The 26,073-nt window shown below is 44.0% G+C and overlaps 1 protein-coding gene across 2 annotated transcripts; it reads left to right on the top strand.

Annotated features, from left to right (window-relative positions):
- Positions 1 to 919: 919 nt before the first annotated feature.
- On the top strand, positions 920 to 24,009 carry LOC144592369 (uncharacterized). Of its 2 annotated transcripts, XM_078396924.1 has the most exons (5): positions 920 to 955; positions 1,075 to 1,202; positions 15,645 to 15,699; positions 19,491 to 19,593; positions 22,701 to 24,009. In XM_078396924.1, the coding sequence occupies exons 2-5, from the start codon at positions 1,075 to 1,077 to the stop codon at positions 22,811 to 22,813; spliced, it is 399 nt and encodes a 132-aa protein (XP_078253050.1). In that variant the 5' UTR covers positions 920 to 955; the 3' UTR covers positions 22,814 to 24,009. The 2 variants fall into 2 exon arrangements, with proteins under 2 accessions (XP_078253050.1, XP_078253051.1); XM_078396925.1 differs by lacking the exon at positions 920 to 955 and having other exon boundaries at positions 1,007 to 1,202.
- The last annotated feature ends 2,064 nt before the right edge of the window (positions 24,010 to 26,073 follow it).

Here is a 26,073-nt window from a genome sequence, read left to right as displayed (position 1 = left end):
ATCAGGGATTGAGAGGGATGAGAATAATGATTTCTCTCACTTCAGGTAGCCCCGGCATTCCCTCTCTATACCCCCCCCCCCCACACCCAAGTTGCACTAGCTTCTTATTTTCACCCTACAAACAGCTAACAATGGCCTGTTTCCTTTATCATCGTTACTTTTTCGCATATCTTTCATTCATTGTTCTATATCGTTTCCCTTATCCCTAACCAGTCTGAAGAAGGGTCTCGACCCGAAACATCACCCATTCCTTCTCTCCAGAGATGCTGCCTGCCCCACTGAGTTACTCCAGCTTTTCGTGTCTATCTTTGGTTTAAACCAACATCTGCAGTTCCTTCTTACACATAGCAGTGAAACACTACTGGGGGGACCAATTGTAGGACAACATGATCTTAATCCCACTCTTTAGGAAAACCCTCTATAATCTTGCCCCTCAAAACAAAATAGAGATTCTTTTAAATGATGGTAATATCTGGAAGTAGTGCAGGTGAATAGGACCTGATGTAACTGTGGAGAAGGGAAGCAGAGTTTTACATAAATTCAAGTTTATGAGACCAACCAAGAAAGCATTGGGATTGTTATCAGAATAATGATTGTACTTCACTGCACTTATAAGTTATAAAGTCTCAAAAGATGCTTTACTTGTCACTCTTTTCTCCTGTTCTCTTCTCCCTACTACAGACATGGCCCAAATATCCAGTGTTCCAACACAATATGCATTCCTAAAATGTCTCAGTAATTAAAATGTGACCTCAATTTCAGCTGAAAAACAAACCTCATTGTTCACCTCATTTTTCATTAACATTTGTTGAAAGGAGCGGGATTGAGATTTTGGCTGGATTTGATTCTTTACAAGTGAAACACACTGGCAAGAGAGTGATTCTGAAACCTGCTACCATGACAACCAAACATACCAGTGTAAGGCCGGGCTAATGTGAAGATCCACACTGACTAGGTACACAGTTTGGTGGAACTCGGGAAGTCTGTTCCAGTGCAGAAGTGTTTGCTCACATTGACTACATGGATCGAAATATTTGGCAATTTCATCCGTGTTTGTATTTTAATTAAACGCAGATGCCGATCTCCTCAGGAGCTGAAGGACACGCGGGCGTGGGAGTAGACACATCCATAAAATGGCTGCCTGATGCAGGTGAAGTTATGCTTCACTTTCCCAGAAGAAGGAACCCTTCGTATTTGCAGAGGTAAGGATCAAAACCAGAGCTGCACCACAAACTTTACAAAAGTGCAAATCCTGTCACTTGCCTTTACACAAACCACTGCTGGTCTGGAAAATTTCTCCTAAACTGGTCATAACAGTTAATTTCTGTCCTAGCTCTCTCTTCACACTTAAAACATATAAAACTCATTTGGTTATTGTTAATTTTCAATATTTAATTTTCAAATTGTAATTTAAAGGAGTATTAAAAGCTTTTAATTGAATTGATGATTAGGCTTGAGTTTGGCTTGAGTTTTATCACCATTAAAAGCGCAGCTTATTTCTATATCAACAAAAGTTGATTTTGATTGTGTAATGGTAGTGGCAACAGATTCAATAGTAACTTACAAAAGAGAATAGAATTAGTGCTTAGAAATGAAAAAAATCAACAGCTAAAGTAAAGAGAAGGAGATTGGCACGAATCTCAAACTCAGGCTAGGTGCAATGCTCCATTCAGTTGGACCCACCCCACTACCAGTCTTTTGTCGAAACATTCTTGCAGTAAAACACCATTGACCACAGGTCTGTTAGGCAGTGGCCAACACGGAACATCGTGCAAGCCCTGTGGATGGTTTCCTGAGCAGACGTTCAAAACCACTGGCAGAATGCATCATCTCCAGAATTTACCAACAAGCACTAAAATCTTACCTGGTTGGAAGTGAGGGAGTCCCTCCCCATCAGCTCCTTCCTGCATGGTGGAATCTCTCACACTCCCTCGAGATGCCCGCAATGCTGATAAGTCGTGTCTTTGTGGACTGTGCATCTGCTAAGAAGGACTGTTGAAAGGATCCAAGGGTCTTTATCAAAGTTTATCTTGAGCAGTTGCATAATAGATCTATGTCTCGACTCGAAACGTCGCCCATTCCTTCTCTCCAGAGATGCTGCCTGTCCCGCTGAGTTACTGCAGCTTTTTGTGTCTATAATAGATCTATGGGTTGTTCCTAGGGACATTTACCAGACAATAATGTTGCTGGAAGATCATCAGTGTAAGACACCTTTTGGTCTGCCCAAAACCTGTTGGCCTTTCAGTGCAACAAGTTGTCTGTAACAGAATGCTGTCGACAGGCTCACTCTTGGCTGCAGGCGTATGCACTGAGGGATGCACTAAAGTTTGGTTCAGCCAACGCAAAGGCTTTGTGGGGAAGGACTGCTATCCAAGGATAGACACTGATTCGGAATAGAGATAGAGTCTGAACTAAATCCTGACCTGAAACGTCACCCATCCTTTTTCTCCAGAGATGCTGCCTGACCCGCTGAGTTACTCCAGCACTTTGTGTCTATCTTCAGTATAAACCAGCATCTGCAGTTCCTTTCTACACACTGCTATCCAAGGTCCTGCTACTATTAGACAGTGAGGGGTTGAGACCTGTGTAACAGCCTCGTGAACACTGGATGGATGTATTGTCAAAGATGGCACATGAGAGGCAGTGGTGCCTTATGCCTGTATTGCTTGACAGCACAATGAATGTATTGACTTTCTTGACAGGATGAAATGCAAAGGAAGACCTGTATTGATTGTGTTGTATTTGCTGTCTATATTTTTACGAATAAAGTTTATTTATGAAGCAGGAAAGTAGAAGGGATTACCAGATACACTGAAGGACAAGGAAGCAGCAAAAGAATGTGAGGAACCACAGAAACAAGGGAAGTGCAGTTAAGTTAGCAAATAAACAGAGAATGGAACAGGAGAGACAACGAGCCAGAAAGCAAGAAGAATGAGCAGGGCAGTGGAGGTGCATCAGCTTTAGTGAAGGTGCAGCAGAGTGAGGGAGCACGGTTACAAGAGACAGCAGCAAGGCCAGGAAATGGCAGAGACAGCCTGGGGATAGGAGTGGGGGAGTAGCAGTGCCAGCAGGTACAGAGACAGAAGGGGAAGCAGCAGAGCAGCACAGAGGGAGCCACAGTAAGAGCAAAGAAGTGAAAGAGCAGAGACAGTGAGAAATGAGGGAATGGCAGCCAGTGAGGAAGCAGCTTGGTACCACCTCTCCAACCAGCAACACAAACACTGAAGATTGCGAGATACTGATAAATGCTCATGCTTCATTCACAACTTAACCACGCAGTGACAAATACAGCAAGCACATTTTATACTGTGTGGACGGTGAGGAGCCATATTGATCTACTGCTGGAATCCTGGCCCAGAGAATTAGAAGTATATCTACCCATGGAGAGACTGTCTCCATTGAGGTTTAAACTCAGTTTTCAAATTAATGCATATAGCCCCCGACCCTGTCCATCCAGATTTTGGAAAGCAAATTGTCCATTGCTATAAATGGGATGATGGAAAACCTGTCTGTGTCCTGAGAATGCTATCTGGTATCTGATATCTGGTATCTGAACCAGAGCACAATGATCTGGCGCTGTACCAAAGAGGTATGATAACAAAATAGGACATGGGACGGGAAAGTCCACTTAACGTATTCCACCTGTCACCAAACATGCTCAGCGGCAGCCATCGTCTGCACCACTCCATCCCTCTGGCCAGAGCCCGCGCTCATGCCCTGCTACTTAAAGTCAGCCTACTCTGCCACAGAGGAACAGTCTTTGGCCGACTCCCTAGCTGGAACCAAAGGGCATTAGTGGAAAGCAACAGAGCAAGCATTTGACCATTCAGCCTCCCCCTGCACTGAAGCCGCACAGGATACATAAACATTAGTTCAAAAATTTGTAATGAATCCAGAGCTAAAGCCACAGTCGCCCACTTGATTGACTTCACATCTACCACCTTAAATATTCATGCCTCTCCCTCCCCAATTGGTGCATCATGGCGATAGTGTCCAACAACTACGATATCTGAAGAAGGGTCTTGACCCAAAATGTCACCCATTCCTTCTCTCCAGAGATGCTGCCTGTCCCGCTGAGTTAATCCAGCATTTTGTGTCAATCTTTGGTGTAAACCAGCATCTGCTGTTCCTTCCTACACACCTACAAGATGTATACCAGCAATATAATAATAATAATGCATTACATTTATATAGCGCTTTTCATATACTCAAAGACGCTTTACAGGGATTTAGAGAACATAGGGTAATGAATAAATAGATAAATAAGTAAATAAGTAAACGAACAGAGAAAGGAGACAGAAGGTGTGGTGACCTTCAGTGGTTGAAGGCAGTACTGAACAGGTGAGACTTCAGTGATGTTTTGAATGTGGTGAGTGTGGAGGAGTCTCTAACGGTTTGGGGTAGTGAGTTCCATAGGGTGGGAGCAGCGATGGAGAAAGCCCTGTCCCCCCAGGATCTGAGTTTGGTCCGGATGTGGGGGGATAGGGGATTGGCAGCAGCAGAGCGGAGGGTGCAGGTGGGAGTGTGCCTGTGAAGGAGGTCGGTCAGGTAGGATGGGGCCAGGTTATGGAGGGCTTTGTAGGTTATGAGGAGGATTTTGTACTGGATTCTCTGGGGGATGGGGAGCCAGTGGAGTTTGTAAAGGACGGGGGTGATATGGTCACGGATCGGGGTGTGGGTGAGTAGACGGGCAGCGGAGTTTTGAATGTATTGAAGTTTACTGATGAGAGCACATCTCTCTCTTTGAGCATCAAGTACAACCACGATGTGGGTCTGTCACCATCAATAGAGGTTCCTCTTCCAGGCACACTCTATCCTTGTTGGAAATATATCACCAATCCCTGGTGTCTGAGGATTTAAAACCTGACATACCTTGCTGACAGCACATGGGGTACCTTCACTATACACAACCACAGTCAGAAAAGGAGGTTTAATACCACTTTCTCAAGGACAATTTAAAATGGACAATAAAAATTGTTATTTTGCAAGCAATGGTCAGATCCCTAAATAAATATGCAAAAAATAAACAAATAAATAAATAAATAGATAAGTAGATAAATAAATAAATAGACAAACAAATGGATAAATAAATAGATAAATAAATAAATAGATAGATAAATAGGCGAATAAATGAAAAATAAATAAATAAATAGATAAACAGGCAAATAGATAGATAAATAAATAAATGGATAAATAAATAGATAAATAAATGGATAGATGGATCAATGAATAGGTAAATAGATAAACAAATAAATAAATAGGAGCCGTTTGAGCAAAGTGACAATTGCAGAAGTGCTATGATTAATGGAGAACAAAGATGAGGATGCTGGGAATCAGAGTTGTAGCAGGGTTGTAGAATGATGGAGATTGCTGCTTGTATATAGAATGATGGAGATTGCTGCTTATTCAAGCAAGCTTCAACTGTTGCAATGGAAGATGAGATGCAGAGCAGAGGGAATGATGGACTGTGATGACAAGAGAGGAAATGAAAGTTGACACGTGTGGATGACAGGATGTGGATGGGTTGCATTGCCATTCTTTACAGTTTAAGGGAACGAGCTGGAAAATAATGAGCTTGCGTTCAGTACAACGACCAAATTGCAGGTGGAGATATAGGAAGTTTGGGTCACAACCACATGTCTAATGTGATCACCATCACATCTCAAGCATCGTCATTGTCTAAAGACTGACATCACAAAGCTGTTGCAGTGACAAGCTACACCTTAGAGGCACTGACAGTACTGAGGAAACACAGTGGCGCAGTGGTAGAGTTGCTGCCTTACAGCGCCAGAGACTCAGGTTCGATCCCGACTACGGGATCCCGAGATCTTCGGTTTCCTCCCACACTCCAAAAACCTACAGGTTTGTAGGTTAATTGGCTGGTATAAGTGTAAATTGTAAATTGTCTCTAGTGTGTGTGTAGGATAGTGCTAAAGTGCGGGGATCGCTGGTCGGTGTTGACTCGGTGGCCCGAAGGGTCTGTTTCCGCGCTATATCTCTAAACTAAACTAAAGATACCTTAGAGGCACTACACCTGAAGGTGCCTTGGGTGCTCAATGCAGTGCTGAGTAAACACTACACCTGGAGACACTACACCTGGAGACACTACACCTGGAGACACTACACCTGGAGACACTAGACCTGAAGGTGCCTTGGGCGCTCAATGCAGTGCTGAGTAAACACTACACCTTAGAGACACTACACCTTAGAGACACTACACCTTAGAGACACTACACCTTAGAGACACTACACCTGGAGACACTACACCTGGAGACACTACACCTTAGAGGCACTACACCTTAGAGACACTACACCTTAGAGGCACTACACCTGGAGACACTAGACCTTAGAGACACTACACCTTAGAGACACTACACCTTAGAGGCACTAGACCTTAGAGACACTACACCTTAGAGGCACTACACCTTAGAGGCACTAGACCTTAGAGACACTAGACCTTAGAGACACTACACCTTAGAGGCACTACACCTTAGAGACACTACACCTGGAGACACTACACCTTAGAGGCACTACACCTGGAGACACTACACCTTAGAGACACTACACCTTAGAGACACTACACCTGGAGACACTACACCTTAGAGACACTACACCTGGAGACACTACACCTTAGAGGCACTACACCTGGAGACACTACACCTTAGAGACACTACACCTTAGAGGCACTAGACCTTAGAGACACTACACCTGGAGACACCTTAGCTGCACCATGCAGTACTGAGGAAACATTACACCTTAGAGGCACTGACTCCATCCCGGTGAGTTGCTAAAGCTTCCATGTCTCTTTTAAAGACAGGAGATTTCTCGTAATGTCAGGGTCAATATTTATCCCTTTCAACCAACTTCAATTGATATAACAATGGTCAGGTTATTTATTTTATTGGTGTGTGTTGGAGCTTGCTGTATGCATTTGCATGCCACGTTACATTTTAACAATGAGTAGTCATCAACAATACTTAAATTACAAATAAGTTGTTTCCTTACAAAGATGGTGTTGAGATTAGGAGCAATATTTAAAGGTTATAAATGCATGACATTTCCCTTTGTGCCTCATGTCAGACTTATTAACTGAATGCTACACAGATGTTACAAAATCTCAATGAACACTGATCTTATAGAGGTGTACAAAATTATGAGAGGAATAGATTGGGGAGACGCACAAGGTCTCGTGCCCAGAGTAGTGGAATCAAGAACTAGAGGTGAGGTGCGGTTTAAGGTGAGGGGGGAAAGATTCAGTCGGGAGCCTCGATCGCCTTAATTAAGTAGGTGTGGAATTCTCTGCCTCAGAAGGCAGTGGAGGCCAGTTCGTTGGATGCTTTCAAGAGAGAGCTGGATAGAGCTCTTAAGGATAGCGGAGTGAGGGGGTATGGGGAGAAGGCAGGAACGGGGTACTGATTGAGAGTGATCAGCCATGATCGCATTGAATGGCGGTGCTGGCTCGAAGGGCTGAATGGCCTACTCCTGCACCTATTGTCTATTGTCTATTGTCTATTGTCTATAACACAGCAGTTTTGATTGCCCGACAGCGGGTGAAGAAGTAAGAGGGAGATAAGACTTTCTTTTTTACCTTCCATTACAGTGTGGATGTGCCTGGAGGAGAGTCACTGTGATGGATGTTTGTATTGATTAAGTAGTTGTGTGTTTTTGTTGCTTTTTTGGTGTTGTGACGGCATGGTAACTAAATTTCATTCAAACTTGTTTTGAATGACAAATAAAGAAATTCAATTCAATTCAATTAATAGGAACCTAAGGGGTAACTTTTTCGCACAAAGGGGTGTGGGTGTATGGAATGAGCTGCCAGAGGAGATAGTTGAGGCAGGAACTATCATAACGTTTAAGAAACATTTAGACAGGTACATGGATAGGACAGGTTTAGAGGGATATGGGCCAAACATAGGCAGGTGGGACTAGTGTAGGTGGGACATATTGACCCATGGACAAGTTGGGTCAAAATGCCTCTTTCCACACCGTATCACTCTTTGACTCTACACCACTGTCTGTTTCCCAGATGTCACGCGTGATTGATAAGCAAGTGAAAGGCTGAAACATTTAAGTCGGAAAGATAGGAGGCCAACCAAGGCACATTGGAGCAGTCAAAGCTGGCAAAAAAGGTGTGGATGAGAGTTGTGCTGAGGCAGTTGTAGAGTCAAGCAATGACTGGTGGTGGGAGGTGGTGCAAACCTGGGGATGGAGCTGTTGACTGATTAGAAGTTCATTGCTGGGTCAAACAGATATCATTGTTGCTCAGGGTGTTGTCCAGATTTGGGCTTATCAGGGATAGGAATGAAGTTAATGATTAAGAAATAGAGTTGTGTGGTGGAGACAAATGGCCTTGATTTTTCCAATATTTAAATGATGTACGTTTCTGCACATTTGGTGCCAGATGCCAGACCAGTGATCTGACAATGTACAGATAGGGATGGGACAGAGCAGCAATGGTGAGAGAGTTGGAACATCGTCACCAATTCCCACAAACTACAAACTAGTTCAGTGTCCACAGCTTTACTGATTGAAGCTTTGCATTGGTTGGACATGTTTACGTAGCCCTTGTCATTTTGTACAATTTGCTCCCGAGGAGTGTGGAGAGAGGATTAGTTGTGAAAAGTAAACTGGTTCATAAAATGGAGGTCAATGTTTTTACAGAACCTCATTGTTCAAATTAGTTATTTAATTCACGGCACAATGGCGCAGCGGTAGAGTTGCTTCCTTACAACGCCAGAGATCTGGGTTTGATCCTGACTAAGGCTGCTGGCTGTACAGAGTTTGTACATTCTCCCTGTGACTGCATTGGTTTTCTCTGGGTGCTCCGGTTTCCCCCCAAATTCCAAAGACATGCAGGTTTGTAGGTTAATTGGCTTCTGTAAATTGTCCCTAGTGTGTAGGATAGAATTAGTGCATGGGTAATCGCAGTTTGGCACAGACGGTGGGCTGAAGGGCCTGTTTCCACGCTGTATCTCTAAACTAAGAACTAGAAAAGGGGCCGTGATATGTCATTGGGAGGTTGGATTAAGGAAAATCCCAAGGTTTTTTATGCTTACATTAAAAGTAAGAGGGTGTCCAGGGAGAACGTCAGAATCTTTTTCCCATGGTGGAAATGTCCAACAATAGGGAACATAGCTATAAAGTGAGAGAGGGAAAGTTTCATGGAAATGTGTGGTGCACGTTCTTTGCACAGAGTTGCATATAGTGGAGGCCTGTAACGCATTGCCAGGAGTGGTGGTGGAGGCAGATACCATAGTGGCATTTAAGAGGCTTTTAGATAGGCATAATGAAAGTGCAGGGAATAGGACATGGATCAAATACAGGCAGATGAGATCGGCATCATGTTCGCCACAAACAATGTCAGCCAAACAAAAAAGCTAGTTATCGACTTTAGCAAACAGCGTTGTGTGCATGCCCCAGCCAGCATCAATGGAGCTGAAGTGGAGATGGTCGAGAGCTTCAAGTTCCTTGGTGTAAATATTACCAATGATTTGCCCTGTTCTAACCAAATTGACACAATGGCAAAGATGCGCACCAACAGGTCTATGTCCTCAAAAGACCAAGGAAACGCGCCAAGCCTCCAATGACTCTTACCAAGTTCTACAGATGCACCATAGAAACTATTCTATCTTGGTTTGGGAACTGCTCTGCCCATCACCACAAGAAGTTGTGAACACGAACCATTCTCTCCCCCACATTGACTCCATCTACAGTTTATGCTGCCTTGGGAATGCAGCTAACATGATCAAGAACCACTCATATATAGGTCATTCTCTCTTCCCCCCTCTCCCTTTGGACAAAAGCTGCAAAAGCTTCAAAGCACGTAACCTAGATTGAAGAACACCTGGTTCCCTACTGTTATTGGACTCTTGATCAGATCTCTCATAAGCTCAGTGTGTAGTCCACATTTCCCAATCTATGCCGTGCAACACTTGCACATTTTTTGCTGGACTATCTCTGTAGCTGCAATATTACATTCTGCACTCTTTAGTTTTCTCTTTACACTACATGTTGTACTTGCGTATGGTTTGATTGTTCTCATGTATGGTATGATTAGACTGAATAGCATGCAAACATGGTTTTTAATTGTATCTCATTTGGTACACATGACAATAATAAATCCATATCAATGCCAATGTTCAGAGTTTGCAGTAGGCTGATGGCAGCTAGGAAATGTACATCCTTGTCGAGTTTGGTCTACGTTTGACTTTAGTCCCGTAGCATCTTGCTTAGCTGGGGCCTCAGAACAGGCAATCAATATTGGTCTAGCCATCAAAATCAAAATCCTAGTATGGATATGAAATAAAACCAGGTTCTGGTTGGTGAATAATGGAGAAGGATTCCAACCTTTGGAAGTCACCTTCACCATTTGTCCCTTTGTTTTATTTTACTTCACCAAAAATAGATTTATTCGATTATTTACAACAAAACAAACAATGCCAACACACCCACCACCAAATACAAAAAATACCAAATATTCTAAATACTAAATAACTATATTACAATCCTGCCCTGGGATGCATTCACCCCCTTGTGTTTGTCCCTTTGTTGGCTTGAACTTTATTCTGAAAGCAGAGGAATAAGGTTGTATCAAGTAACCGGACTTCTGGATCGGAATTCATTGCGGTTTATGGGTGGCACTCCCTTGTTGTGAGATTAAGAGAGCCCAATAATGCCTCCACCTATGTGTACATTGACCCACCCACTGGCTGGTACTCATTTATGTCCAATGAGGAGCACGCACGTTGTCGGCTCTCCACGGCAACACTTGGGTATTTTGTCATTTTAAGAGTTTGCCAAAATTCCAATTTGGGATTTTGAATAACAAAAAGCAGCAAATAAAAACAAGTTATAAATGTCATAAATTTGAAGCAAAAACCAGTATCCGTACGTGCTGCATGACTGGTTGAGAGTTTACACCATTTCCTCGTTTTCTTTGTGGACCTTACATTCTGTGCCCACTTCCAGCCAGCGGAGCAGTGGACTGCAGTGCAGTGAGGGCACTCAGGCAGTGGTGCAAAGAGTTGCAGTCAGGAAGTGTGGAGTGGGCTGCAGTCATGCAGCGGTGGAGTGGGCTACATCGGGGACCTGGGGTTGAGGGTCCTGCACGATGAGTCCTGTGCAACCTGTTTCTCTCGTGGTTCACATTCGCCAGCCGCCTGCAACTTTTGCGGGCTGGAAGAGTCTGTGTTCCACGTCTATATGGAGTGTGTGAGGTTACAGCCCCTGTTCCAATACCTGAAGGAGCTGCTCGTTGCCTACTGGCTACACTTCAAACCCACCATCCTCATCTTTGGACACCCTGTGCATTGGGGAGAGGGTATATCTGAAGATGACCTGGTTGGGTTGCTCCTTGACCTGGCCAGGCTGGCCATCCGCGAGTCACAGCTGAAGAGTGCTCTGCCCGAGCCGGCTGCCTGCCCCTTTTCCGGGGTTACGTCTGTACCCGGGTGGTATGGAATGGGACCACGCGCTGTCCATGGGCGTCCTGGGGGATTTCCGAGACTGCTGGGCACCGCAGAGGGTGGAATGCATTCTTGACAAGGATTGTAATTATAGTCGTTTAAGTTTCAGTATAGGGGGATAAGGTAAGGTCATAAGGTCAAAATAGGGAATTTTTGTGCTGTAAAAAATGAGGAAGAAGCTGGAGGATCCGGCGGAGGAAGAGGAACCAGGAGAAGGGCTGCAAAGCCCACAGACGCAAGAAGCAGCTGGGAAGGTCTGGCCAGCCGGCGGGAGAAGGCGTCCGGAAGGGAGGCAGGAGAGCAAGGCCGAGAAGCAGGGGGGCGCCGACCGGCCGGCGGGGTGAGAAGAGGAGGAGGAGGAGGAAAGGGCGGGGTTGAGCGAGCTGGGAGACGAGCAGCAGGAAGGACCCGAGCCGAGGGGCCTGGAGGGTCTGTAGGGGCCGAAGCAGCGAGTGCTGGAGGTCGGCGACCCGCCAGGCCCTGGGAGGAAGGGCTCGAAGGTCTTGGAGGAGGAGGCGGTTGAAAAGGAGGAGGAGTGGAGTGTCGTGCCCGAAGAGGAGGAGGCAGAGGAGCCGGGGAGAGGCCGATCGACAGCGGAGGCCGAGCAGCAGCGTGCGCTGGGCTGGGCGCTTGAAGCCGAGGTCCAGGCCATGGCTCTGCTCGGCGGCCCCAGCCATAAGGTGTTGCGCGCTGGCCAAGTGGAAACGGAGCCCGGCTGACGGAGATGGCAAGCGGGGAGAAGGACTGGAGGGCCAACAGGAGCAGCGAGGGGCCGAAGAGCCGCAGGAAGTGAGACGCGGAGCAGGAGCGCCGAACCTGGAGGAGTGAGAAGCGCAGGAACGGGAGAGGTGTCGGGACAGTCGGAACGCCGGGAGGGAGCAGGAGACCCGCTGATGGGTGAAGACCGGTGAAGCCGAGCAGCAGCAAAGTGCAGCCGCAACATTCAACTGCAACACCCTCTCAAATTAGGACCGACAAATTGTTCCACAACAGAAGTCGTTCCAAACATAAAATAGAAGAAAAAGCCCAAGCAAATATCCCAACTCTTCAATGGCAGCCATAGTAAGTGCTTACCTGAAGTTCATCGCTTGCACTCCAGAAGGCGTTGCATGGCAACAGTACAGGTCAGGAGTCGTGACCTCGCTTGCCGTGCAATCCCCCTATATTCATATTTAAGAATATTTGTTTTACTTTGTGCGATGATGGTGGGTATTGTTTTGTATTGTAAATATTATTCTTGTAAATAATTGATTACAATTATTTTTGGTTATAAAAGACATGGTGCAGTGGGAACAGTCAGACGGCAAGTCCTGGGACCAGAGCCAAGCTTAAGCTTCTCTCTTTGGTAAAGAGCCCCACCTTGTGTTTCAGCTGAGTACTCACTCATACACTGGACAGCCGACAGCTGAATCATGAAACAACTTAGCAGGCAAGATCTGCTCTTAATCATTCAACCCCCATCCCTGCCACCTCCACAGTTTGCCAACAATCCAACCAACCGACAACTGACCTGACTTTTATATGCTTTGTTTAAACTACTTATTCGTTCTGCCATATAGAGTTATGTACTAAGCGTATTTTGTTGCTTATTGAAGTACATAGCATATAATAAAGTTTTATTGCTGCCGTCATTATCAGTCACTTAACTATAACCCTCCCTGAGTGGGGAACATAGGTTCTCTGCACAAACGGACAAGAATATATTGGTCGATAGTGCGCTTTATTCTTGGAACTTAATTTTATTTGCCCCTTGATGCTTTTAAAATCTTTCGCAGTCAATAATTAAGCTACACAATGATCTGATTACTCTGCATATATTTGTACAAAATTACAACTGCCGGATAGACATGGGTCAGTTAAAGATAGTCATGGTAAATTGTGTCAGATAAACTTCACAGACGAAGATTAGTAGATTGGATAGAACTTTAAAATAAATTTATTGCTGAAATTCATATTGTAAATTAAAAGGCGGACATTTGCACCAAATATTATAAAAGTGAATGAAGATCAAAGAGGTGCAATGCTTCATAAATACTAATCTCTTGAAAGTGGAAGAATAGAATGACAATGATGAAGAAGGGTCTTGACTTGAAAAGTCACCCATTCCTTCTCTCCAGAGATGCTGCCTGTCCCGCTGTTACTCTAGCTTTTTGTGTCTATCTTCGGTTTAAACCAGCATTTGCAGTTCCTTCCTACACACGTGCATAGATAAGTGATCTTATTTGTTTCTGTACATAACTAGAGGTAATGCAAAAACTGATTCCAAACTTTGGTTAGTAATTTTATCACAGCTTGAACATTTGCTCATTCTGCTGCAGAATTGCAGTGAAGACTGAAAAAAGTTTTAGATGCCTTACTTTGGGGAAAATGTCATCTCGGTGGAATGATTTTCTTTTTGATTCATTGACAATACCTGATTATTCTTGAAGGTGCTGGTGCACGACCTTCTAAACTGCTGCACTTTGTGTGGTCAAGAAGCTCTCATGGTGCCACTGGATAGGGAGTTCCAGGATGTGGACTCAGCTGTGATAAAAGATCAGCCATAAACTTCTAGTAGTTCTATTTGCAACTACCCTGTTTCTTCCAGATGGTAGAAATTATGAACTAAAAATAGACCCACACCATTAAAAGTGCACAAAATGTGAGGTGTGCCAATGACCAATCATATCTGGCTGTACCTGGACAAATATCTACTGATCAGCTGTTATGTGAAATATAATAAACAGGACATTTCAGGGGAAGAGAGCCAATGGCCAAAGGTCCATTTGGGTCCTGAACAGGAAAGTAGGTTTCAGTCTGTATTGGAGGCGTGTTGCAGCAGGCAGGGCAGGCCGACAGGAATGTACCAGGTACCTGCATCGGAGACAGATTGAGCATCGGGGATGAGGCAGAAGTAGATGTTTATCCAAGGCTGGTCAGGGCATTCGCTTGGGGGTGTGGTGATGCATTGGAACATTGGAGGCCAGTGGTGGGATATGAGGGAGTGGTCACAGGAGTTTAGGGGAGGAGATTGAGCTGGTGGAGATTGTGGATTCTATCAAGGAGCGTGGGGTATTATTGGGGAGATCACGAGCCAGAGACAATTAGGGATGTCAAGCACCAGGTGATCGGGGAAAAGAGATATGGGGAAGATTAGTGGGTATGGAGATGTTAGAACCTGGTGTGGTCAGAGGGAAGGATGGTCTCAAATGGTATGTCAAATAAAGAGACTTGCATTGGAGAGGTTCCTGTCCAGTGCAGATCTATTGAACGAGGAATAATTTTCTGATGAGTAGCTAACAAGATAACATCAGGATCATGTGGATTAACCTCTCTATCAGTGCTCCAAAAGGAAAAGTTAATTTCAATTGTGCAACACTGAAATAGATTATACAATTTAAGGAAATGAGTTTCGAAGATACTAATATGATCCAAAAGCTGAGAGACTATCAGGATAGACTATTTAACCTAGGATGAGATAGCAAGTTGAGAGAGGGTCCTGTGGACCACAAATACTTGACATGGACCATTTGGGGTGCAAGATCTTTGTCTATGCTTTTGTACTGACATATTTCCATATAAAACTGGGTAGCCATTTCGGCGCAGGGTAGTTATAAATTCTTTAGAGGGGCAGGGCAGAAGAGATTTATTAGAATGATGCCAAGAATATAAGAATCTAGTCACCTTGAAAGTTAAGGCAAATGTGCAATAAAGGAGTGCATAGACAATTTCGACAAAGATATTCAGACTATGAACGTTTAAGGCAAACTGCTTCCACGAGCTGGAGGATCCTTAAACCAAAAGCATATGTTTAGAGGCACTGTAGGAAAACAATTTCCACAACAAGTTGTTACAATCTGCAATGCACTGAAAGTATGGCAAAGGTAGATTCCACAGAAACTCAGAAAAAGGAATTAGATAAATGCATGAAATACACAGGACTAATCAGACAGCTAAGTTGCTGGCCAAAACATGGTGATCGATGTAAGCTATAGAATTCAAAGAGTCCATTATCATTATTGAACCAGAATACATTATTAATTAAAGCTGGAAAGGCAGCACATTCAATGTCTTAATTGAAACATGTCATTTTCCACATCTTTCTCTATTAAATGACACTATTAAAAAATGTACAATGAACTGCAATAAATAAGTCTCTTCATGTTATGGTAATCAAGACTTTTGTTTCCTCGTTAGATATTTGGATACCCGGCTGATCGCCAGAAGGAAATGGATATCAGGCAATGAGCTGGTTAGTGATTTCTTGGCAGCTGTCAAAAACCCCGATAGGAAACAACTGATCAAATAATGTTTGAAATGTATCTCCATTAATTATATGGTAATTCACACTCCATCACTGTTTCCTTCTCCATGCAGGAAGTTGATTTACCATGGCTTTTACTGAGGCTTTTGATGTAGATTTGGAGTTGTCATATACAGCATAGGCTAGCTGTGTGCCAAGACCTTTCTGTTCTTGTAGCAATTTTTTCAATTACCTACTGCCCTCTGCAACATTGCTATCACAGGCTCACCTGTCTCATTCAGCAAAGACTGGAGCAATGGAAATGTAGCTCCTGTTTTTCTGCATTGTTGTCAATAATTGATGTGCAATCACTTGCATGTGCAGTAGACCCTCGTTATAATGGATTATGGGGGGGGATGGTATCCATTATTGCTGATTGGCAGCTATAATTCAGTAAGGTATTATCATTGTATAACTTGTAGAAACAAACAATTGCAGTTGCTGGTTAATACACAAGGAGACACAAAGTGGTGGAGTAACTCAGCAGGTCAGGCAGCATTTTTGGTGAACATGGATAGGTGATGTTTTGGATCAAGACCCTTCCTTAGACTCTCAGTCCAGAACTGGGTCTGTAATCCAGGTGAGTTGATAGCCTTGGCCTGCTGGTGGCCGGGGGATGGGCGAGGATCAGCGGAGGTGCCGGCAGCTGCCGCGGGCTGGAAGCGGCCAATGAAGCTGTGTGGGCCGATGGTGGAGGCAGAAGGCCCGGCCTGGTAGGGACATAAGCTGGGGGGACGCTGTGGAGGTGGTGCTAGCCGGGGGTGATATTGGCAGCCGCTGGTAGGTCCGTCCGCTATAACCGAAACATGTTATAAAGTGGTCCGTTTAAACAAAGGTTTCCTGCAAGAATGACTTTTCGGATTTTGAGTATTCATGGTATGCCATTTGAATGAAATGTCAAAAATAGTTAATTGTACACGATCTTTGTTCACTCTCGCCCATACCACAAATAAAGGCAGGTAAATATTTGTCTTGGCCTCTGATAACGTCACAGCTCTGCCAGTGTTAGAAAACCTAAAAGCATGGACATCCTTGTCTTTCCCTTCCTTTTTACAAGAATCTGTCTTCCCAGGAAAGTCAATTGTGATTAGGAACTCACCAAGTGACATTATTGGGGCCTTAGCTCCTGAGAGTCATGAGGCGAGAGTATTTAATTGTCATATGAAGTGGCAAGCATAAAACATACAAATAAATGTACACTAATTAATAATACAATAAATTAATAATCATCAATACTAAGTAATCAGACAACAGTAGTGCAAAATTGAAGTCCTTGTGCAACCAAAACAAAGTCCATAGTAGTTCACAGTTGCTGAGATAGAGTTTAGTGATGTGCAGGTTCAAGAGGCTGATAGTTGCTCGATGGAAGCTATTCTTGAACTTGGAGGTGACAGTTTTCAGGCTCCTGTATCTTCTTCCTATGATATAATGCGATAGAACTTTATTTATCCCAGGAGGGAAATTCATCTGCCAACAGTCATAGAGCACAAGATACATGAAACGTGAAATTAAAGTGATGAGTGGAAAGGATTGTGGATGTGCAAAGATTAGGGGGGGGGGGGGGCAGCAGGAAGGGGAGTCAGTCTACCCCAAGACAGAAGGGGAAGGAGTTGCAGTTTGATAGCCACAGGGAAAAAGGATCTCCTGTGGCATTCTGTACTGCATCTTGGTGGAACCAGTCTGTTACTGAAGGTACCCTCAGGTTGACCAGTGTGTCATGGAGGGGGTGAGCTGTATTGTCCAAGATGCTCTACAGTTTGAGGAGCATCCTCCCCTCCAAGACCACCTCCCACGAATCCAACCCCACCCCCAGGACAGAGCCAGGCTTCCTGATGAGCTTGTTAATCCTGTTGGTGTCCGTGGCCTTCGCCCTGCTGCCCCAGCACATGACAGCGAAGAAGATGTTACTGGCTACCACCAATTGGTAGAACCAGTAGTAGTGAGATGAGAGCATGGCAAGGGTGCAGTGGAGCTTTGATGATATTAACTGGCTTTTTCAGGTAGTATTTCTTATAAATCCCTACAATGGTAGGGTGGTCTGAACCCATGATGGACCGGGTAACGTTTAGTAATTTCTGCAGCCTCCTTTGATCCTGGTTGTTTGAAGTATCGAACAACCAGTCAATATGTTCTGTATTAGATGTGTGATAGAGTATTCAGTAACATACCAAATCTTCTCAATTGTCTAAGGATGCAGAAGCATTGATGATCTTTCTTTGTGATTGCCTCAATGTGCTGGGCCCAGGACATAATATACAGCCCAGGAGCTTGGAGCTGTTGACATCCCATTGATGAAGACAGGCTCATGGATCCCAGCTTTCCCCTCCTGAAGTACTGCTAGCTGGTGATGATTCTCCACCATATAAAAAAATAAAATAAAAATTCTCTTTCCTTAGGGGGTGATTAACCTTTGGAATTTTCTATCAGCGAGAGCAGCTCAACTGTGCATTCAATCCGCAGATCAATACATTTCTGGACAATAAACAAATCCAGCAATATGGGTATAGGGTTGGAAAATGGTGTTAAGGTCGATCTGCCACTGTAGGGGTTTCGTTCCCTTTGCTCCACTTCGGGCCCAACTGCCCGAGTAATTCTCTCCCTTGTCGGTGGGTCAAACGGCCACCCCGGCCACCACTCCACTCGAGCGGTTCCCAAGAGAGAATACAAAAGGGAGAGTGGGCGTTTCGAGGTGCCCGGATTCCCCTGGGTTCTAGACCTCGGAATTATGGTGGGATATGATAAAAGGTTGACTTGACCAGAGCGTGCTGATGAGAGAAAACAGAAACCCAGACGGACTCAAAGCGAGTCTAAAATTTACAGGCTTTATTAAACAAATGGAAAATCAAATCTCACCAATACTACATAACACGTGACAAAACTTATGCTTTAAACTAAGACTATGGAAAGAAAATTATCGGGCATGTCGTAAAAACTTACTTTACACAATTTAATTACAAATACACACCCCCCTCTCCTTCTTCTCTCAACCTCTATCCTATTTCAGGAATTTCACCAGGTCGTCTGGGGTACTTACAGCTAGATTGATGCAGGGTCAGGAGCCGTCCAACAGAGCAGCCGGAAACCAAGAAGGGGCCTCCTCTCTTGCTTGCCTGCTCCCCTTTTCTACCCGAGAGTTTCTCCCTTGAAAATTCCCAGGTGATCCTCTGGACAAAAGGGTCTTTTGATGATTGCCAGTTTCGATCTGGCATGAACAATAGGCTTCCGATGATAATGGGTTTGTTGATGTCACGATGCATCGGCCTAATCGTTATTCCATCACCTGGATGGGCTCTCATTGTCCCGATGGATGGGCCATTTACAATGGTGATTGTCTTGCTGCTGGGCTATTCACCCCCGTCTGCTGGGCTTCCTTTGCCTTTCCAAGTTAATCTCGTTATCTCTGTCCCAGCCTTTCCTGTTCTCACCACTCGCATAGTCATGTGGCTGCTCAGGCCCACAGACAGGCTTTGAACTTGTTCTTCCTTTGTGATCCCTTGGGGGGGTTTTGTGTTTTTGCAGCCAGCATGTCTGTTTTAAAAAATGTCCAGGTCCTTATCCCCGAGTTCTTCCATATTTTTGGAGGATTTGCCCCAATAACTTACACCACGATCCTGTTAGAAGGCTAGAAGAACCATACCTGCTCCCAATAGGTTCTTGTAAATGGAATTGCTGTTTTAGAAATGTTTTGTGTCTACCTGCTGTTTTAGAAATGCAGGCTTTCATGTTCCTTTTTGATACAGAAAGTAACACCAGAGAAGCATTCAATACAAGCAATCAGCATCCAAGAAGCAGCGTGTAAAGGAAACAGAACAGCAAACAGCAGTGAACAAAAGATAGATGAAGGTATGCGACAATGAGTTAACGCTTTGTAAAGTCAGCTCCACTCTGCCAGCTATTTTATCTCAGCTTCTGGTTTTCTGTGAACCATCGTTATTTTTATTCATGAAATTAATCATAAAATTCACCCATGGGACCAAACAGAAAAATCAATGAAGCCTGGAGTTCTGTTCATTTCACGACCTTTAGAAATGTGTTATGTGCATTCATATCACAAATGTAGCAGCTCCAGCTGCTTATGTCAAATGGAACTGTTGTCAGTGTTTTACAAAACATGGCAACTGATTAAACCAACTGAGATAAATGAATGGAATATGTTTTTGTTCATATTGGTTGAGTGGAAACACTGGCTTGAACACTGACAGGAATTCGCCTGTAATTCTTTTAGATAGGTCTTGTAGATATATCCAAAAGAGGGGGCAAAATACAGATTTAATCTCTTTGGCTGAAACATCAAAACTGTAACAATGCAGCACTACCTTGGTATTGAAAAGGATTGTCAGTCTATACTTGGGGTCAGCAAACTAAATAAGCAGAGCTGTTTTTTCACAATGAGCCAAGAAGACCATATCTTAGAAGCCATAAGGCAGGCAGTCTACTGTAATAACTGAATTATAGTACTGCAGATAGGTTGGTAAAAAAGACATACTTCATGCTTATTTTCTTCCATATAGCTGCATAAAAATGCTCCAGATGTGGCCTAGCCAAAGTTTTCTATAGCAGAATCATGACCTCCCAGCTATTATAAACATTGCAGCTGTATAAAACTTTGGTCAGGCCACATTTGGAACATAGCATGCAGTTCTAGTCATCACACTAGAGAATGAATGTGGAGGCTTTGGAAAGGGTGTAGAAGAGTTTACCAGGGTGAAGCCAAGATGAGAGAGTATTAATTACAAAGAGAGGTTGGACAAACTGGATTGTTTTGCTGAAGCATTGGAGGCTGAGGGTGCAACCTGATAGAAGTATGTAAAATTACATAACATAGATGGGGTAGATAGTCAAAGGCTAAAGTTTAAAGGAGATTTGCAAGGCAGGTTTTGTTTTACAGAGGCTGGAATGATGGGGAGGTGGCAGAACAGATTTAAGAGACATTTAAGAGGCATTTAGACATTCAATTGGCATCAGTCAGTGCAGACACGGTCTGTTCTGCGTAGACACAAAATGCTGGAGTAACTCAGCGGGACAAGCAGCATCTCTGGAGAGAAGGATTGTCAAGTCAAGTCAAGTCAATTTTATTTGTATAGCACATTTAAAAACAACCCACGTTGACCAAAGTGCTGTACATCTGATTAGGTACTAATTTAAAAAAAAAAAGAAACATACAGTAGCACGCAAACAGTTCACAGCGCCTCCTCAATGAGCCTCAAACGCTAGGGAGTAGAAATAGGTTTTGAGCCGGGACTTAAAGGAGTCGATGGAGGGGGCAGTTCTGATGGGGAGAGGGATGCTGTTCCACAGTCTAGGAGCTGCAACCGCAAAAGCGCGGTCACCCCTGAGCTTAAGCCTAGACCGCGGGATAGTGAGTAGCCCCAAGTCGGCCGACCTGAGGGACCTGGAGTTAGAGAGGTGGGTTAGAAGATTTTTGATGTAGGGGGGGGGAATGTCCATTTAGGGCTTTATACGTGAATAGGAGGAGCTTGAAGTTGATTCTGTACCGTACAGGGAGCCAGTGGAGAGAGGCCAGAATCGGGGTGATGTGGTCCCTTTTACGGGTACCCGTCAGGAGTCTCGCTGCGGCGTTTTGGACCAGTTGCAGGCGGGACAGGGAAGATTGGCTGATCCCAGTGTATAGGGAGTTGCAGTAGTCTAGGCGGGAGGAAATGAAAGCGTGAATGATTTTTTCTGTGTCGTCGAATTGGAGGAAAGGTTTGATTTTAGCTATGGTTCGAAGTTGGAAGAAGCTGGCTTTTACCACAGCGTTGACTTGCTTATCAAATTTTAATGCAGAGTCAAATATCATGCCGAGGTTTTTGACATGCGGTTTGACTAGACAGGATAGACTTCCAAGACTGCCTGTTATCGACTTGATGGAGTCGGGGGGGCCGAATAGGATGACCTCAGACTTGCTCTCATTTAATTGGAGGAAGTTCTGTGCCATCCAACATTTTATGTCCTCAAGGCAGTGTAAGAGGCTGTTTAAATTTGACTGGTTGTTGGGTTTCAGGGGGAGGTAAAGCTGAGTGTCATCGGCATAGCAGTGGAAAGAAATGCCGTGCCTTTGAATGATTTGGCCAAGGGGGAGCATGTATAGAGAGAAGAGAATGGGGCCTAGGATGGAGCCTTGTGGAACTCCGCAGGAGAGGCTAGCTGGAGCAGAGGAATAACTGCCTATGTTGATGGCGAAACTCCTATCTTTGAGGTACGAAGCGAACCAGCTCAGGGCAGTGCCATCAATGCCAACCGCGTACCGGAGACGGTCAATAAGCATGGTGTGGTCCACTGTATCGAACGCTGCGCTGAGGTCGAGAAGGAGCAGGATTGCACAGTCGCCGGTGTCGATGGTGAGAAGCAGGTCGTTGTGTACCTTCAACAAGGCAGACTCTGTGCTGTGGTGGGCTCTGAAACCTGACTGGAAACTTTCTAGGATGGTGTTTTGGTGCAGGTAGGGCACTAATTGGTTTAGAATTGCCTTTTCAAGGACTTTTGACAGGAATGGGTGACATTTTGGGTCGAGATCCTTCTTCAGACGGTCTGTCCTATGTTCAACTGCGGTCTGAAATTGCCGTCTCACTAACATTTGCTACAGATGTCTCTGCTTTTGATTTATTGCAATGATCATCAGTTATTAATCGCTTTTGTTAATCTACCAATGTATAAATGAAGTTAACTTGAGACAAGAATCTAATATATTACATTGCCACTTTAAGCTTCATAGTTTCTGGATTTGTTTCTATAAATCTATTAACCCAATAATACAAGCGTGCATGAAATCCCTGCGATCTCACGCAACTGACATTTCTGATGTGTCATTACATTGACTGCTCTGTCTATGGTTGCAGATAACCACGATCCACTGTTGACTGAATGGGTGCAACTAAGGTTTAATATTAACTTTTGTGTTTACTTTTGTTGATAGATAATGATCTTTCATTTTTTTCTTTTTCACTTAGGTGAAAAGTCTGATTGCAAAGAAGTCCAGGATAAAATAAGATCAGCCACATTAGTGAACAAGAAAAACTCCCAAAACACACTCTCAAATTCATCCTTCTGTGCAGTCCTGTAGAGTATTGGAGCTAAGTGTTAAATACAAGTCATGTTCATTTCAAATCATATTTGAACAGGTTCAATTACAAACAAAAATCTGCCAAATGTATTCTTGATTAGTTTGGGTGTCGGGGGTTATGGGGAGAAGGTAGGAGAATGGGGTTAGTTGGGAGAGATAGATTGAATGGTGGAGTAGATTTGAAATGCCGAATCGCCTACTCCTATGACCTGATGACACATTTCCACGATGGTCTGATATTGAAGTGGTGGCTCTAACAATAACGTTGCCGATATAAACGAGAAAAAAATCATGGTCTGACAGCTATATTAAATCCATTACAGTATTTTATTAGCAAACGGCAATAGTAATACAATGTAATAGACCTCAACATTGAAGATGGGTACATTCAACAATGAGCAGATCTTGCAAGAGGCTTTTTATTAAGATTACAGCCTGAGGTGCCAATAACAAGCAATGGGCACGTTATATTCTGTATTTGCTGCCAGTTTTAAAACTGTTCACCTTGCTTTTAACCAGAAACAATGGTGCTGGTTTTTTCTCCAGATTTAAATCATGAATTGGCATCTTCTGAAAATAATAAATAGCTGTCACACAAGAATTCCTTGGAGCGCAGGAGGATGAAGGGTGATCTTATAGAGGTGTACAAAATCATGAGACGAATAGATCGGGTAGATGCACAGAGTCTCTTGCTCAGAGTAGGGGAATCGAGGACCAAAGGACATAGGTTCAAGGTGAAGGGGAAAAGATTTAATAGAAATCCGAGGGGTAACTTTTTCACACAAAGGGTGGTGGGTGTATGGAACAAGCTGCCAGAGGAGGTAGTTGAGGCTGAGACTATCCCATCATTTAAGAAACAAGTTAGACATGGATAGGACAGGTTTGGAGGGATATGGACTAAACGCAGGCAGGTGGGACTAGTGTAGCTGGGACATTGTTGCCCGGTGTGGGCAAGTTGGGCCGAAGGGCCTGTTTCCACACTGTATCACTCTATGACTCTATGACCCTATAAGAATTGATCGCATCTGGGTGAAATTGAGAACTCTGGTGCAAATGCAAATTAACCGATGGCCTGTTTGGTCAAGAACCAATGAACAAGTTCAGTTCCTCCCAGTATTTGAATAGTTTTCACTGTTTACATTGATCATTACAAGAACATCCAATTCATAAATCTGCTGAGCTATTTCTTAACTTGATTAAAGCTATTTCAGAAATATTGCATCTTTCATTTTAACTGTGGGTGAGTGGGTGGGTGGGTGGGGGGGAGGAGGGGGGATAAGGGGGATGGAGTGGGGAGGGGACTAGGCCAATGCAGGAGCGGCTTTGGGTCCACGGCTCGCTCTGGCTGCAGCGCTGGCAGCAGAGGGCCGAGGTGAGTGGTACCCTCTACCCTTCCTTGTCCCCCCTTGCCCGCCCATGGTCCCGAGGGACACTCCCCGCCCGGCAACGGGCTTCGTCAGTTGGAGAGGGTTGCCGGGCCCGCAGGATTGTCAGATAGGGGAGGGTTGCCCCAGGGGAGGCCCACAGGAGATTTGGACCCATCTCAGTCTGGTAATATCTAAAATTTGCTGCCAGCCTTAAAGTATTAATCTTGCCTTGAACCGGAAATGCCAAGCAATCCATATTTCAAAAACACCCGTTACGGTTTGACACATTTAACAGACCTCCTTAGGATGTATTATGCTCTCTAAGCTTTAAAAAAAATACCATAAACCACAAATACAGCATTCAGCAAATGACTTAAGGAAACCACAATAAAATCACATCTCACTTTATTCAACTCTTTGATCATCCACATGTTCACGCTGGTATTTGATGTGCAGAATTCCTTCAAGGAAATGTTGTTAACCGGGTTAAAACGTCATCTGAAGTAGAATTGTAACTACAAATGAGCATCTCTGCAATAGCTAACTCGTTCATTACCTTGCCTGAAGCCTCTAACTCCGTATAAATTCCCTCCTTTATTCTTAAGTGGTCCTGCCCTCTAACTAGTTAACCTGTCATTTTTAATGAATCGATAAAATGCCTTGGTAACGTCTAATTTATCTCCATTCAAATCATTTCTTGCATCGTTAAATGTAATGTGTTCCCATTTAATACATTGATAACGACCTCAGAACTCTGGTGCAAAACATTGTAAAGATTAAGACTGGGATCACCCATGATTAACCAAAAAGCAAATAGGCTTAAGGGACAGAATGACCTACTCGTTTATTCCTTTGTTCGTTTTAACTGTAATTTCCCAAGAGGATCATCAATAAAATTGAACCTTCAAATGGAAGCTTCAGTAGGTAAATACATTGCAATTGCAACACAGGTAAGGACCCGTCTGATCTATGCTAGTGTTTATGCTCCAAATTAGCCGTCACACAAATTCATCCACCATAACTCTGCATCCCAATTGTTTTCTCCACTTTTGTGTTATGCCTTCCCTTAAATTCAGTCTGCTTCAACCAATCCATGTTTAAAATAAATTTCTCCCAAGTTTTAGATTTGATCTGACAAATATCACAGTGGCGCAGCGGTAAAATTGCTGTCTTTACATCGACAAAGACCCAGGTTCAATCTTGACTAAGAGTGCTGTCTGTATGGAGTTTGTACGTTCTACCCATGACCTGTGTGGGTTTTCTCTGGGTGCTGCGGTTTCCTCCCACACTCCAAATACATACAGGTTTGGCTTGGTGAAATTGTAAAATATCCCTTGTGTGTGTAGGATAGTCTTAATGTATGAGAATCACTAGTCAGCACGGACTCGGTGGGCTGAAGGTCCAGTTTCCGCGCTCTATTGCTAAACTAAACTGTTTTACACTAATGCCTTGAATTCAAGAATCACTTAACAATGCAGTTCCCAACTGCCCACTCTTGAATTTTAAAGACCACTGCCAAATTTTAATTTAGCCAGAGGAATGTGTCCCAACCAGCATAATCATTCTTGTGATTTCTCCCTGCCAAATGTCTTTGTATGTCCTTTCCCCTTTCTCAAGCTTCAATATCCTTTGTAACAGCACCCCAGTTGCCACTCTGATCCCCATTACCGACAGACAGGTCAGGAGAGGCCAATCCTCAGCACCATTGAGCTGAGGTCACAGCCTGAGATCATCGTTCCTCCTCCTTCGAGACCAGGACTGAGCTGTTAGGACAACCCAGAGGTCACCAATGCTTACTCACTCATATGCACACTGACAGCCAAGGCCAGCGCCCTCACATGGACCTGGACCTACCTGTCACAATAAATAAACCATATCACTTGAGTTCACCCT

This window comes from Rhinoraja longicauda, chromosome 3 (assembly GCF_053455715.1).
Source record: "Rhinoraja longicauda isolate Sanriku21f chromosome 3, sRhiLon1.1, whole genome shotgun sequence".
Taxonomy (NCBI): Eukaryota; Metazoa; Chordata; class Chondrichthyes; order Rajiformes; family Arhynchobatidae; genus Rhinoraja; species Rhinoraja longicauda.
This window is presented reverse-complemented; position numbering and strand designations above follow the sequence as displayed.

What these genes read in the sequence shown, in the direction of transcription:
- LOC144592369 (XM_078396924.1), top strand. Translation starts at nt 1,075, where the DNA reads ATGCCGATCTCCTCAGGAGCTGAAGGACACGCGGGCGTGGGAGTAGAC. An exon ending in AACCCTTCGTATTTGCAGAG is followed by an intron (nt 1,203 to 15,644) that starts GTAAGGATCAAA and finishes TTTCCTCGTTAG; the next exon opens with ATATTTGGATACCCGGCTGA. An exon ending in GGATATCAGGCAATGAGCTG is followed by an intron (nt 15,700 to 19,490) that starts GTTAGTGATTTC and finishes TTTTTGATACAG; the next exon opens with AAAGTAACACCAGAGAAGCA.